The sequence below is a fragment of the Myotis brandtii genome, unplaced genomic scaffold, assembly GCF_000412655.1.
Source record: "Myotis brandtii unplaced genomic scaffold, ASM41265v1 scaffold187, whole genome shotgun sequence".
NCBI classification, from domain to species: Eukaryota; Metazoa; Chordata; class Mammalia; order Chiroptera; family Vespertilionidae; genus Myotis; species Myotis brandtii.
This window is the reverse complement of record NW_005356944.1, coordinates 3,242,007-3,254,998: the sequence shown is the minus strand read 5'-3', so window position 1 is coordinate 3,254,998 and position 12,992 is coordinate 3,242,007. Positions and strand designations below refer to the sequence as shown.

Genomic DNA, 12,992 nt, shown 5'->3' with positions numbered 1-12,992 from the left:
AGGTGGACCGGGCATGAGCACCGTGGTGTCCCGTCACCCTTGGCAATGCAGATGTGGGAGCAGCCGCCGTTGTCCCGGGCACATGGGTGGGCCGCTGCAGAGACAAAAAGGGAGGGGGTCAAGCTCTGCCTCCCACCTCAGGTCCGCAGTCCAGAGGGTGGAGGGGATGAGGGCCCGGTGAGAACTCACAAGAGCCGGCACTCTCGTTGGCCAGGCCCCCACAGATCCTCCCACTTAATTCCCAGGGCAACCTCCGGAGTCTGTGTCTAGTGACATTGCATTTTGCAGATGAGGAAACGCAGGCCAAAAGCAGGTACCAAACTTACCCAACGTCACAGCCCAGCGCATCTTCCCCAGCTCTCACTGTGCCTACAACTGTCACTCTACTCTGCCCACCTGTCTGCCTCTCATGGTGTGGAGAGCTGAGTGGTGGCCCCCCAAAAAGGTATGTCCACATCCAAATACCCAGAACCCGTGAATAGGACCTTATTTGGAAAAACGATCTTTGCAAATATAATCAAGTTAAGAATCTGGAGTTGAGGTTATTCTGAATTATCTGGGTAGACCTGAGTCTAACGGTAAGCGTCGTTATAAGCGACAACAGGGGATGAAGGGACAGACACCGGGGAGAAGGCCGTGTGATGGCAGAAGCAGAGATTGGAGCGATGTGGCCACAAGGAACGCCTGTAGCCACCAGAAACTAGAAGGGGCAGAGAACCATCCCAGGGCCTGGAGAGGGAGCTGACCCCACAGACACCATGATCCCAAACTTCTGGCCTCCAGAACTACGGGAGGCGACCTTTCTGATGCATTTAGTCGCCCAGTTTGTGGTGATTTATTACAGGGACTGCAGGATACAAACAGGCAGGGGAGCTCAAGCAGCAGGTGCTGACTCTGTGGAGGGTGCGCACATTTCAGTTCCACTAACAATGCATCCACACCTGACCCAGAGGAAGGAGCCTGGGGAGGGGGGTGTAGCTGACCTCCCTGAGGTGAGAATGGCAGAAAGCACTGGCTCCGCCCCTAGCAGTCAACACACAAGTGACAGATTCACTGTGTCAGAGGTCACATCGAGCCAAAACCTCACTCAGACCCAGGCTTTGTACTTCACAGGTAACTCTAATGACCGTGGTAGCCAACTTGGAGGTAAGCAACAGACAAGCCCAGGAGCTAAATCATGAGCTCTGGCCTCAAATCCAAGCCCCATCGTGTTCATCAGCCAATTGACAAGGGGAAGCTAACACCCTCTCTGAGCCCTGCTTTCCTTAGATGCAAAGTAGCACAACTGTGAAATACAGGTAAGGTAATGACACAGTGAGCACAGGGCCTGGGAGGCAGGACAGTCACCACGTGGCAGGGAGGGGGTTCCAAGGGTAGAAGCTCATCCACAAGAGAGGGACACCTGAGCTGAGTGACAGTGAAGAATTAGTAGGAGTTATTCAGACGGAGAAGGAAAGGTGACCAGACAGAGGGACTCCAGGGAGCAGGCGCTTGGCCAGTGGGAGGATGAGGGGCTGGGGTAAGGCTGGTGAGCCGGGCATCCCCCAGGACCTTGAAGGCGAGCACCTTGAACTTGGCCAGACCCTAGGCATCACAGGACAGAGAAAGCGATGGCCCTGCTCAGCCCGCTGTCAGCCCAGGTGTATTTACTGAATGAAGAGTGAGAAGACAGAGACTCAGGTAGACACCTACACACACGCACCCTACATGGTCATATATGGAGGGGACAGAGGAACAAGAGGTCCTGGCGTAGACAGCAGGCTGTGGCAGGCAGAATCCTCAACGCTCCCCAATTTCCCACCCAAACCCCCAACACAGGGGATGCGATGAGCTAGCGTGCCCATGGGTTTGCAGATGTAACTAAGGCTACTAGTCAGCTGACTTGAGTTAATCGCAAGGGAGACTTAAAGCTGGGCCGAATCGAACCATCTAACCACGGGCCCTTGAAAAGCAGAGCGGGCTCTCCCGCTGGAGGAAGTAGGAGATTCGGATCTGTCGCTGAGAGGCAGGGAGCGGGCCTGAGAGCGGCCTCCAGGAGCCCAGCGCGAGAACAGGGCCTCAGCACCGCCCCTCCGCACAGCGGCCCGACCTCCTCTCTACCCAAGGGGGCCGGTTTGGGGTCACTGTGCTGTGAGCCCAGGCCCACCCTTCCCTGGGAACCCCCCACACCACTGCCCACCCCCCACATACAGAACTCCTCCAGGCTGATGTCCTCCACGGCGTGGATGCCGGTCAGGTGGGCGACACGGCCCTGGACTCGTGTCCTCTTGTCGCCAGTGGTCTTCTCCACGCGCTCAATCATCTGCTGCTGGCGGTCAATCCAGTAGAGATGCCTGCCCAGCACGGTCAGGCCCACGGGCTGCACGATGTTGGCATCCTCCAGGGTCAGGCGGTTGGCCCCTGCAGATGGGACAAGTGCCCCTGAGTGGCGGCCGACCGCGACAGCGCGACCCACTCCTGGCTCGGGAGGATGAGAGAGCCTGGCAGGGAGCCTGCAGGACTCCACGCTGGGGCTGGAGCTGGGGCAGATCTGAGACCAGCCCCGGACTGCCCCTGCTCCCACCCACGACAGCCTTGGGATCAGGGACACAGGACCCCTCCCTCCACCCCATCCCATCTTATGGAAGAAAAGGCCCTCAACACACCCACTCCCACTCCTCTCCAGCCACGGGCCTCCTGGTCGAAGGCGGCCCACCTGGGACTTGGGCACTGGAGGCAGAGGCTGGGGTCGAACTCCTGCCCCACCCCGCGCTGTGGGAGCCAGGGCAACTTGCTCGCCCTCTCTGAGCCTCGTCTTCGGCCTCTGCCACAAGGTGAACGTGAAGCCCCCGCTGTGCCCGCTCACAGCAGGTCCCCGACAACCACAGCCACTACCACAGTTACTGATGACAAGGGAGGCCGGGCGTCCCGGGCAAGGTCAGACCTGTGGCTGCCCAGGGACCCGATCCCGAGGACGCCCAGGGCACGTACCTGACAGGTCACAGCTTTCGATGCGCTTCAGGTCCGCGTCCACCCAGAAGAGCTTGCCCAGCGTGTTGTCCACCACGAGGGCCACCGGGCGGATGAGGCCCGTGGTGAAGAGGACCTCACGCTCGGTGCCGTCCAGGGCCGCGCGCTCGATCTTGGCTGTCCGGTCCTGCATGTTGGTGAAGTACAGGTACCTGTGGGAGGGGAGCAGGTGGGGGACAGGTGCCATCTCCTGTCAGGATGCAGCTCGCACAGCACCAGCCAGTCGGCTTCCTGTCATGTGGGTTAGGTCCCCTCCCACCCAGGTTTATCCCGTTGGGACGCTCCGAGTCTATCATCATGTCCCAGGTGCCTCCCACGCATCAGAGAACCGGCGGGCCCGCAGGGGGCGCACCAGGGGCCTTCCTGGAGGGAAAGAGCTCTCAGGAGGGGAAGCTGTGCCAGGGACAGCCAGCTTGGGAGGTAGTGAGCTCCCTGTGGCGGAACATATGCGAGTGAGTAGCCAGCCACCACCTGCGATGCTATGGAAGGGATTGTCGTACAGGGTTTGAGCTTGATGGGGATGGTACAAAACCCACGAATTAGAACTTACATCCTTCCCGGTCTCTCAGCAAAACCCGCACCTCCCCACACGTGCCTCCTGGGAAGGCCACCCCCGGGTGTCTGCTTTCCCGCTGAGGCCGGGAACGAGCTAGTGTTCCCACGTTCTGCTCTGGCTGCCGTGGCGGGACTCCTGAGCCATCGGAAAGTCGGGGATGGAAGACCCCTCCCAGCCCCAGCGGGGTGCAGCCCCCCACATCACGGTGTCCGCCTGCCCCTCTGGCCTCGCACCCTCGCTCGGCGTTGACGACGATGGCCCGCGGCTTGTCCCGGTCCCCACGGAGCACCACGCCCATGGCGTCCCCGTCCAGCCTGTGCACGTTGATGGTGTTGGTGGCCTCGCACGTCCAGAACAGCGTCCGGCTGTAGACGTCGATGCTGAGGTCGTGGGGCTGCCTGTCTGGGCTTTGGTTTGGGCTCGGAGTGGTCAGAATGAAGGGCTGTAAAGCAGTGAGAAAGGAACGCCGGCTAAGGCAGGGCCGGGAGGGCTGGGAGGGCCGAGGCCTTGGTGTCTGAGTTCAGGCTCCAACCATATCCAATCGGCTCTCACCCACACGCACACTGGAGAGTGAAACTGACGCCTACAGCAGCTTCCCTCGGGGAGAGCTCTCGCCCATTCACCCAGGTCTCAGGCCCATCCACTCGGATTCAGCCCCCCCGCCCCCCACCAGCGCTGTCACTCTCCCGGTCCTGTTCCTGCGCGCACCGCACCGAAGGGCCGCCTGACGGCTGAACCCAGGATCACAGACCCCCTCCGAGACATCGCTCTGCTTTCTTGTTTTCTTAGGCTCCTGCTGTTTTTTAAACTGAAGGTGCCAGAACCAAGTGTAGAGAACGGAGGTGAACCTCGCACAACCCTCTCCTCCAAGGGAGAGGCCAGGGGTTCAAGGCCCAGTGAGGGTGCAGGGCCAGGTGGGGGCCAGGTGAGAGTGTTGTGGGGGCCTAAAACCAGACTTGGGACGCCAGTTTCAAGGCCCAGTGAGGGTGCAGGGCCAGGTGGGGGCCTAAAACCAGACTTGGGGACACCAGCCATCGGAAAAGCCAGCTAAGAACCACCATGCTACAGCGCAGATAAACCCCGAACATGTTACGCTCAGTGAAATAAGCCAGACACAAAAAGACACGTGCTAAGTGTGTGATGCCACTTATATGAAGTACTTAGAACAGTCAAATTCACAGAGAAAGTAGGACGGCAGGCGCCAGGGGCTGGCGGGAGGGCTGGGGAATTCAGCGTGTCATGGGGGCAGCGTGTCAGTTGGAGAACAAGAACTGTTCTGTTCGCACAGCCATGCGAACGTACTTAGTGTCACTGAACCATACACTTCAAAACTATTAAAATGGTTCTGCTATGAATATTTGCCACAGTAAAAAATTTTAAATGAACAGGTAAGAAAACTTAGCCAAGAATGTAATAACTTAAAACATCATCTGTGGGGGGCTTGCGGGGGGCCCTAAGAAAGAATCACAGCCAGCCGTGGTTAGAGCATCCGCCTGCACACCAAAGGATCGCAGGTTCGATTCACAGTCAAGGGCATGTACCTGGGTTGCAGGTTCGATCCCTGGCCCCAGTTGGGGTGCATGTGGAAGGCAACCAATTAGTGTGTCTCTCTCACATCGATGTTTTTCTCTCTCTCTCTTCCCCACCCACCTCCCCTTCCACTCCCTATAAAAGTCAATGGAAAGAATATCCTCGGGTGAGGATTAACAAGCAAACAAACAAGACTCAAAACCAGAGCCACCAAAGGCGGGAGGCTCAGCAAGAGACAAGGAGCGAACCATGTTTCCAAATTCAGTGAAAACCCGAAAGCTGCTCCTAAAAGGGCTTTTTCTTCAAAATCTTTCCATGCTTTTGCCCAGCTTTCTAAAGGAATGCCTGGACAGGACCCTAAGGCAATTTACACCTCCTAACAGCAGGGAAGCCACAGCCCATCAATTAACACCTCCCCATCCTCGAAAAGGACGCTCAGTGATGCGGCACCTGCTCTGAGCAGGATGAAAGAAACCCATTTCCACCAGGCACAAACCTCAAAGGTGCCCTGCTAACTTCCCATCGTTGCTGGAAGAAGCATCTTGTTGGAAGTTATGCCCAACCCACCCAGACAGCCACAGCATCCAGTGCAGGGGACGGAACAGCAAAATCCACTTTACACACACGACAATCATCTGAAAATCTCCGCCGACGAGCATGCCTCGCCATCACCGTTACACGGTCTCAAGAGCTCCCCACGGTGACACAGGCCCCTGCACGGACCCCTGGCCTGAGAAAGGGGCCGCTCAGTTCTGCAGCTTTTGTAAAAGGGTCTTTGGAAACTGGCAGGATGAGCCAAACACGCTCATGGTGGTCACAGTTCCCTGCCACACGGAGACACCGGGTGAGGCCCGAGGCAGCAGAGAGCGTGCCTTTTCCGGACGGGGTCACATACCTAAACCGTCAGTCCTGCCAGGACGCGAATTTCGAAAACACGAATGTGTGATGCACTGGGGCCACTTGAGCAGAACGTGGATTTCACATTTGCTCTCGGGCACTCTCACCCGTGAGAAGCACCAGGTGGGTGCACCCAGCACGGGGCCGAGTAGGAAAACACGCCCCCTCGGTGTCCCTGTGAGCCCCATGTCCACACTCACTCCACCGTCTCACAAAAACCCACAGGCCGCGACCTTCCGACGCCCAAATCCTCAGCCAACGTCAGGCCTCCATTGTGGCACTTACGTCCTGAGCCATTTAAGCCTGCATGACACTGCTGTATGGAGCTCCTGTCGGTGCGTAATGCGCCCCAGCCCCCTGTCCCCATGGCCCTGAGGTGTGTGCTGTGTGATTCTGCAAAGCATGGTGATTTTCAGAACGCAGAGACTGCATTATGGCAGAACTGACTACACGATTCCTATGAAATAAGAACAAATCCAGAGTAAGCAATACCAGCCACCCTGTGCAAAACCACTGTGGAAAGAAGAAATATCCCATGGGGTTGGACACTCCCCCACCCCCCGCACTGCCCAGTGAGTTCAAAAACTATAAAATCCAGTTTCTACACATAACCAGTCTCAGAGTTTCACACCCAATAATGGCAGAATCAGAGCTCAAATCATTGTTGACCCCAAACCGTGCTTGGTGGGCACCCCCACTGCTAAGGAAAGTGGGCGAAGCCCAGAGAGTCCCAGGGCGAGCTCTTCACGGAAGTGCCCTCACGCCTCTGACAGATACACTTGCCTGGGTCCCATCGTCCCGGGCTCGCTTGATGTTCTGGCGTCCATCCACCCAGTAGATGAACTTGTCCAGTGGGTCGTAGTCGATGGCCTTGACGTTCCTCAGCCCGTGCAGCGGCAGGATGAGGTCCGGGCTGTGCTGGTCGTCCGGGATCATCCGGCTGATGGCATTTTTCTGGCTGAACAGCAAGAAGGTGCTGGGCGCTAGGGTGAGGCAAACAGAGGGGGGGCTGCGGGTCAGCATCCGGGAGCCGCAGGGAGAGCAGATCTACATGTGGAGCCCCCAGGGGACAAGGGACAAGGCCAGAAGGACAGAAACCTGCTTCCCGGGGTGGGCCACAGGGAATTTTACCCTCCGTGTTACATGTCTCGGTTTCAGTTTTTATGAGTGCCCGTCTTTTTAAAAATAGGTATCAATTCATCTGTAAGTGATCAAGACTGAAGACGGCAGGAAGGAAGGCAGTGAGGACCAAGGGCCCACTGCAAGTGTCCGTCAAGCTCGGGTGACATGTCTCCACGTGCCAGGGAACTGCTGAGGAGCATATGGGGTGAACAGTGACCCCAGGAGGGTATGTTGCTGGGGGTCAGTGAGCAAAGCTGCCAGCTGCAGGAACGGCATCTCTCAGAATGTGCAGGAGGCCATGGGCTGCAGCCACTGTCCGACAGTGCCATCCTCTACCCAGGTCACCGGCCACAGGCGTCCCCTCTGGGTGCGGGGTTACCTGCACCTCTGCTTCAAGGTTATGGCCCCCAGGGGGACAGGGACAACAGGACCAAAGGGAGCCCAGGGGTGGGAGTCCCAGGCTGCGGCCCAGGCCCAGCTCGCACCAGCTCAGGGGGCTCATCGACACGAGGGGATGAGGAAAGCCAGCCCTCCTGGTGCCGAGGGCTGTGTGACCTCAGGCCAGGCCCAGGCAACAGAGCTCTGCATGCTGCCCCGTGCGGCACACAGGCGGAGGCACGACGGCTCTGATGCTACAGGGGAAGAGCCCGCCAGCAGGGCCACCGCTCTCCCTGGGCCTGTGGGCAAGTCGCCCTCAGGGTCCCTGGAACTCACTTTTTTATCACTGACATGAGAGCTTTTAAAAGGCTGCATAATTCAGTGTCAGTGTGAGAATCACACGTGTGAACGTGAGGCCACCTGGCAAGGGGTCAAGAGCAGGGACTCTGGAGCCAACCTGCCTGCATTCAAACCGGGCTCAGGCCTTCCCGGCTGCGTGGCCCAGCTCTGTGTCACGTTCCTCGCCTGTGAGCGAGATGGGACAGTGACCCTTCCCTCCCTGCAGGCGTGAGGACTGAACGAGAGCCACAGAAAGGACTGAGAACAGGGCCTGCCTCCCCGAGTGAGCGCTCTCTCCCAGGGACCACGATTCCCCGTGGGATGTGCCAGCTCGGGGCTTGGCCCAGCTCCTGTGTCTTGATGAAGCAACAGGTCCTCCGCCCAGCCCAGGCCTCCAGGTAACATTGTGCAGTTTGTGCACCGAGGCACCCTTTCCCTCCCAGCCCCGGAGCCAGCCTGGCCCAACCCGGGCGCGCGGCGGGGGACGCGAGCACTCACGGCTGCAGTTGCGGCTGCTGGGGTCCAGGGTGTAGTGGGAGGCGCAGCTGCAGCGGTGGCCGCCGGGGACGGCCAGGCACAGCTGCCCGCACTGCCCATTGCCGGGCACGCAGTCGTTGAGGCCGTCCTGGCGGGAGGAGTGGAACACCAGGATGTCCATGACGAAGTCCAGGTGGCCCTGGATGAGGGTGCGGTTCCGGCCGCTGGTCTTGTCGGCCCGCTCGATGCTGTGCAGGTTCCAGTCCGTCCAGTAGATGTAATCGCTGTACTGGGTCAGGCCGAAGGGGTGTGGGAGGTCGTCGGCAATCACGATCCGCTCCTGACCTGCGTGGGACACACAGGCAGGGCGTCAGCAGTAGCACAGCACGCCCGCAGCGCGGGGCGCCCCGCAGCCTGGCAGCCTGAGCCGGGGACAGGAAGTTCGACCACTTTGGAAAAGGAACAGGACTGACTGACGTTGGATGTGCACCACCCTGGGACCAGACAACTCCTCTCCCGTTCACAGGAGAAACGCACGCACAGTGTGCGCCTGCACCACACGGACAAGAGGGTGGGTGGCAGCCACTGGCTGTGAGAGCCACGGACTGGAAACAAGCCCAACGCTCATCAATAGCAGAATGAAGGAAAGGTAATGGGATCTGCAAAGACATTCAAAGCTGCCCATTAGCCCCGTAAACCAGGACAGTCAGCATGCAGGGTGGGTGTGGCCCGCCCCACGCAAAAGCCAGGACATTGGGGTCCTAGCTCTGCTCACACCTGGAACTAGCCATTCAGCCCGCCTCTGCCTCAGTTTCCTCATCTGTAGCATGGGCACAACCATGCCCACCCCGGGTGAGAGCAGCAGAGATGAGGCAGGAAGCCAGATTCTTTCCGCTGCACAGGGCAGCCCCGTGACCCCACAGAGCTGACAGGACCACGCCCCTCCAGTAGGACAGAGCCCAGAGTTATGTGTTCTGGGTTCAAATCCTGCCCCTACTGCTGGGTGACTTGGAGCGATGTGTTTTTTACCTAATCACAGGGTGCTGGGTATAGCTTGTGAGTGGTCCCAGAACAAGACCTAGCACGTAGTAGGTGCTCAGGGTGAAGATGGGTGTGTGGCCCTGGCGTCTGAGCGGCACTCTGTGACCTGAGGCAAGTCCCGTGACCTCCCTGGGCCTGCTTCCCCATCAGTGAAAGCCTAGGCCATGTGGTGCGGTGTCAAATGAGAGTGCTAGCCCAGGGCTTAGCTGGAGCCCAGCTTTCGGCGCCCGAAACTGTGGTCACAGGGCCTCTGTCGACACATCCACGGCACAGTGCGGGAAGGGACGGCCCTCGAGAGAGGGGAAGTTGGACGAGCACTCGGGGCGTGCCCACACCTCCTGGAGGGCCCGGGGACTCGAAGGCCAGAGGGCACAGTGCAGGAGGGGCTCCAGCCAAGGACACCCACCCCCAGGACCACCGGCCCTCACCCAGCATGTTGGATGACTCGATCATGTTGGTGTCCAGGTCAGTCCAGTAGAGACGCTGGTCTGCGTAGTCGATGGTGAGGTCATTGGCCCGGCCCACCTTGTCCACCAGCGTCATGCAGTTGGTCCCGTCCATGAAGGCCCGCACGATCCGTGGCTTGCCGCCCCACTCGGTCCAGTAGATGTAGCTGGAAGACACGGGAGAAAGGCAGGTCGGGCTCAGATGCATCCACACTCTCGGCAAGGCAGGGAACACGGCCGCCACTGTCTCCTAAGCTTGGTCCTCCCCGTCCCAGAGAAAGCCACTTCCACAACATCCCTCTGGGAAGCAGGCAAGAGGCCAGACCCCCTGAGCCCCCACCACCCGCCATCCCTCCAGGGGCCGTCACTGTGCCACCTCCTGCCGCCTGAATGCCCGCAGCAGCTCACCTGCAGGGGAAGTGTGGTCACCCCATTTACAGGCACAAACAGGTGCACAGACAAGGTGGCCGTGTAACAGAACCACCAGCTGGAGTGCCTTTGTCAAGGACAAATGCTAACTAACCCACACGGGATGCTGGGTGACAGGGGAGCCAGGACGAACGTGGGCAAAGCAGGATGTGGGAGAGCAGGACACAGCTCCGAGGCGGCAGGCGCAGCAGGGCCAGGACGCACACAGCTCTGCCGCCTCCCGACAGCTCCACGAAGAGAAACCCCGTCCTCCTCCCAGAATCAGGCACGTGGGACTTGCCCTTTCGCTAAAACCTGGACCTCCCTGTTCTGCCACCCCTAATAGGGCAAGCGGCAGGCCGGGTTTGGGGTGCTCCCTCCACATGGCTAATGCCTTATGGGACCAGCACTGTGCCAGCTGCTCAGAAAAGGAATCTCGGAGCAGAGGGAGACGCCCCCTCCGCCACACCCCAGCCCCAAAGACCAGGGGCAGAGCCCAGGCCTCCCACACAAAGCATGGTGCTAACCCTCGGCTAAGTGCAATCCAAGGGGCTCAAAGCCAGCTCCGAGGGAAAGAACAGCCCTTCCTGGCCCAGCTCTGCTCTGACTGGCTGTGTGGCCTTGGGTGAGGCGCTCAGCTTCTCTGAGCCTCAGTTTCCACCTCTGTAAAATCAGGAACAAAACACCCCCTCCCCCCACAGGCCTCCTGGGCACTGCAGTGAGACAACCCACATGAAAGCGCCCAGCGCAGCCCGATACAGTGGCTGCCACTCCGTCCTCGGCTCTGGGCCTCAGTTTCCCCCATGAAACAAACTACATGATCTCCGAAGGTGCAGCCAGCCCCGGCCACCTCAATGGTAGAGGCGGTCAGTGCCGCTCTCATCACAGAGAGCCAGCCGGGCAGCCACCGCCTCGGTCTCTGGTCATCCCCGTGCTGGCGGGCACAGAGGTGGGAGGGGGACGGGGACACACGTGCCCGACAAAACAGTCCTTACCCCTTGGTGGGGTCCAGGGCCAGCGACCTCGGGTTGTCCAAGTCCCTCCACACGAGGACCTGCCGGAACTGCCCGTCCAGCCGGGCCACTTCGATCCTGTTGGTCCCGGTGTCCGCCCAGTAGAGGTTCTTGCCCATCCAGTCGACGGCCATGCCTTCCGGGTAGTCGAGGCCGAACTCGATCACGTGCTCCACCGAGCTCCCGTTCAGGAAGGCGCGGCTGATGGTCTGGGGGGCGGGGACAGAGGCCACGGTTAGGAACCAGCGTTCAGGCAGACATTTAACTATGAGCTGCTCCGCCACCTGGAGCAGCTGCTCACCACATTGGTGACCGGATCACCAACATGCGAGAGTTTCAAAATACACTTGTCAACTATGAACATTTTAGAAAAAATATTTAGCTATTCTTATATGTAATATATGTTTTATAACTACATATTTTATATACTTATAAAACAAAATAAGTTATAAGTAAATTACATATTATACATCTATCTCTCTCTTTAGATAGATAGATAGATAGATAGATAGATAGATCATGAATCTTAAAAACAGCTGTGTCTTTCCACTCAGTAATCCTCCTCCTGAAATTGTACCCAAAAGAATGAACAAAAATACAAAAGATGGGGAGCTACTGGAAATACTGAAGGGTCTTTGCACGCGAAACCTTTGCCGCTGTGGTTGCCGAGAGCTGGGAGAAGCGGAAGTGACCAGAAAACACATAAAATGAAGGAATGGTCACGTACAGTAGGGAATAGCTGTGCAGTGGAATCTTTTATGCTGTTAAAGAGTTCATAAAAGGCTAAAAAAATAAATGCCTTTTAAAATGCTAAGTGGAAAAGATCAGGAAACAGAATTCTATGTAGCATATGATTGTGATTAAGAGAAATACTATCATAGGAAAAAAAACCCTTAAAGGAAATACACAGAAGTGTGAGGAGGGATGGTTAAGTTGGGTGATGAGTAACTTTTATTTTCTTCTTTATACTTTTCTGTGTATTTCCCTCTTTCTACAATGAACCCCGGTGACTTCTAGAATCAGAACAATCTTTCAGAAACATCATATAAATGGCAGAATAAAAGACAGATGGTTAAACGGCTCTGGCTGTAAACACTGTACTTCAGAATAGGGGGCGGCAAACTGGTTCTGTAAAGGGCACTAAATGTTCTAGGCTTCATGGGACACACGGATCTGTCAAAGTTCAACCTAGTGGCACAAAGGCAGGCGTGGGCAATCCGTAAACAAATGGGCATCGCCATGTTCACATAAAACTTTATTTGCAAAAGGAGGAGGCCAGCCCTTGGACAGCCTGCCAAACCCTGCTTTCCTTGTATTTATCCAGGATGTTCATACCTGCACGTGAGTGAAGAGTTGACTAAGCAAATGCACATGGGGAAGGAGGGGGCGGGTGATGCTAAGGACAGTGTCACAGACGTCTCTCGGCTACCCAATCGCTCTAGAAAAGCCCATTTGTGGGTCTCCTGGATCTGCCCACTGTAGTCATTCAGGTTAGTTTATTAAAACAGGCTCACTAGTATTTTATTGGCTTGAGTCGACTTACAAATATTTTAAAAAATTGCCCAACCGGCGTGGGTCAGTGGTTGAGGATCAACCTATGAACCAGGAGGTCGCTGTTCAATTCCTGGTCAGGGCACATGCCTGGGTTATGGGCTCCATCCCCAGTGTGGGGCGTGTAGGAGGCAGCGGATCAATGATTCTCTCTCATCCTTGATGTCTTCTCTCTCCCTTCCTCTCTCTGAAATCAATTTTTTAAAAAAATTAAAAGCCTCTGAG

The 12,992-nt window shown here is 57.4% G+C and overlaps 1 protein-coding gene across 1 annotated transcript in view; it reads right to left on the bottom strand.

The window, feature by feature from the left end:
- The window catches only part of LRP5 (low density lipoprotein receptor-related protein 5), a 63,475-nt gene that overhangs the window by 13,013 nt on the left and 37,470 nt on the right, over positions 1–12,992 (bottom strand). Inside the window, exons 10-17 of the mRNA XM_014538128.1 lie at positions 11,199–11,425; positions 9,778–9,962; positions 8,330–8,653; positions 6,776–6,975; positions 3,799–4,007; positions 2,971–3,161; positions 2,191–2,400; positions 1–94 (exon numbers count right to left, since the gene is read on the bottom strand). Coding sequence (XP_014393614.1) covers positions 1–94; positions 2,191–2,400; positions 2,971–3,161; positions 3,799–4,007; positions 6,776–6,975; positions 8,330–8,653; positions 9,778–9,962; positions 11,199–11,425 — 1,640 coding nt within the window. The remainder of the gene's footprint in view (positions 95–2,190; positions 2,401–2,970; positions 3,162–3,798; positions 4,008–6,775; positions 6,976–8,329; positions 8,654–9,777; positions 9,963–11,198; positions 11,426–12,992) is intronic.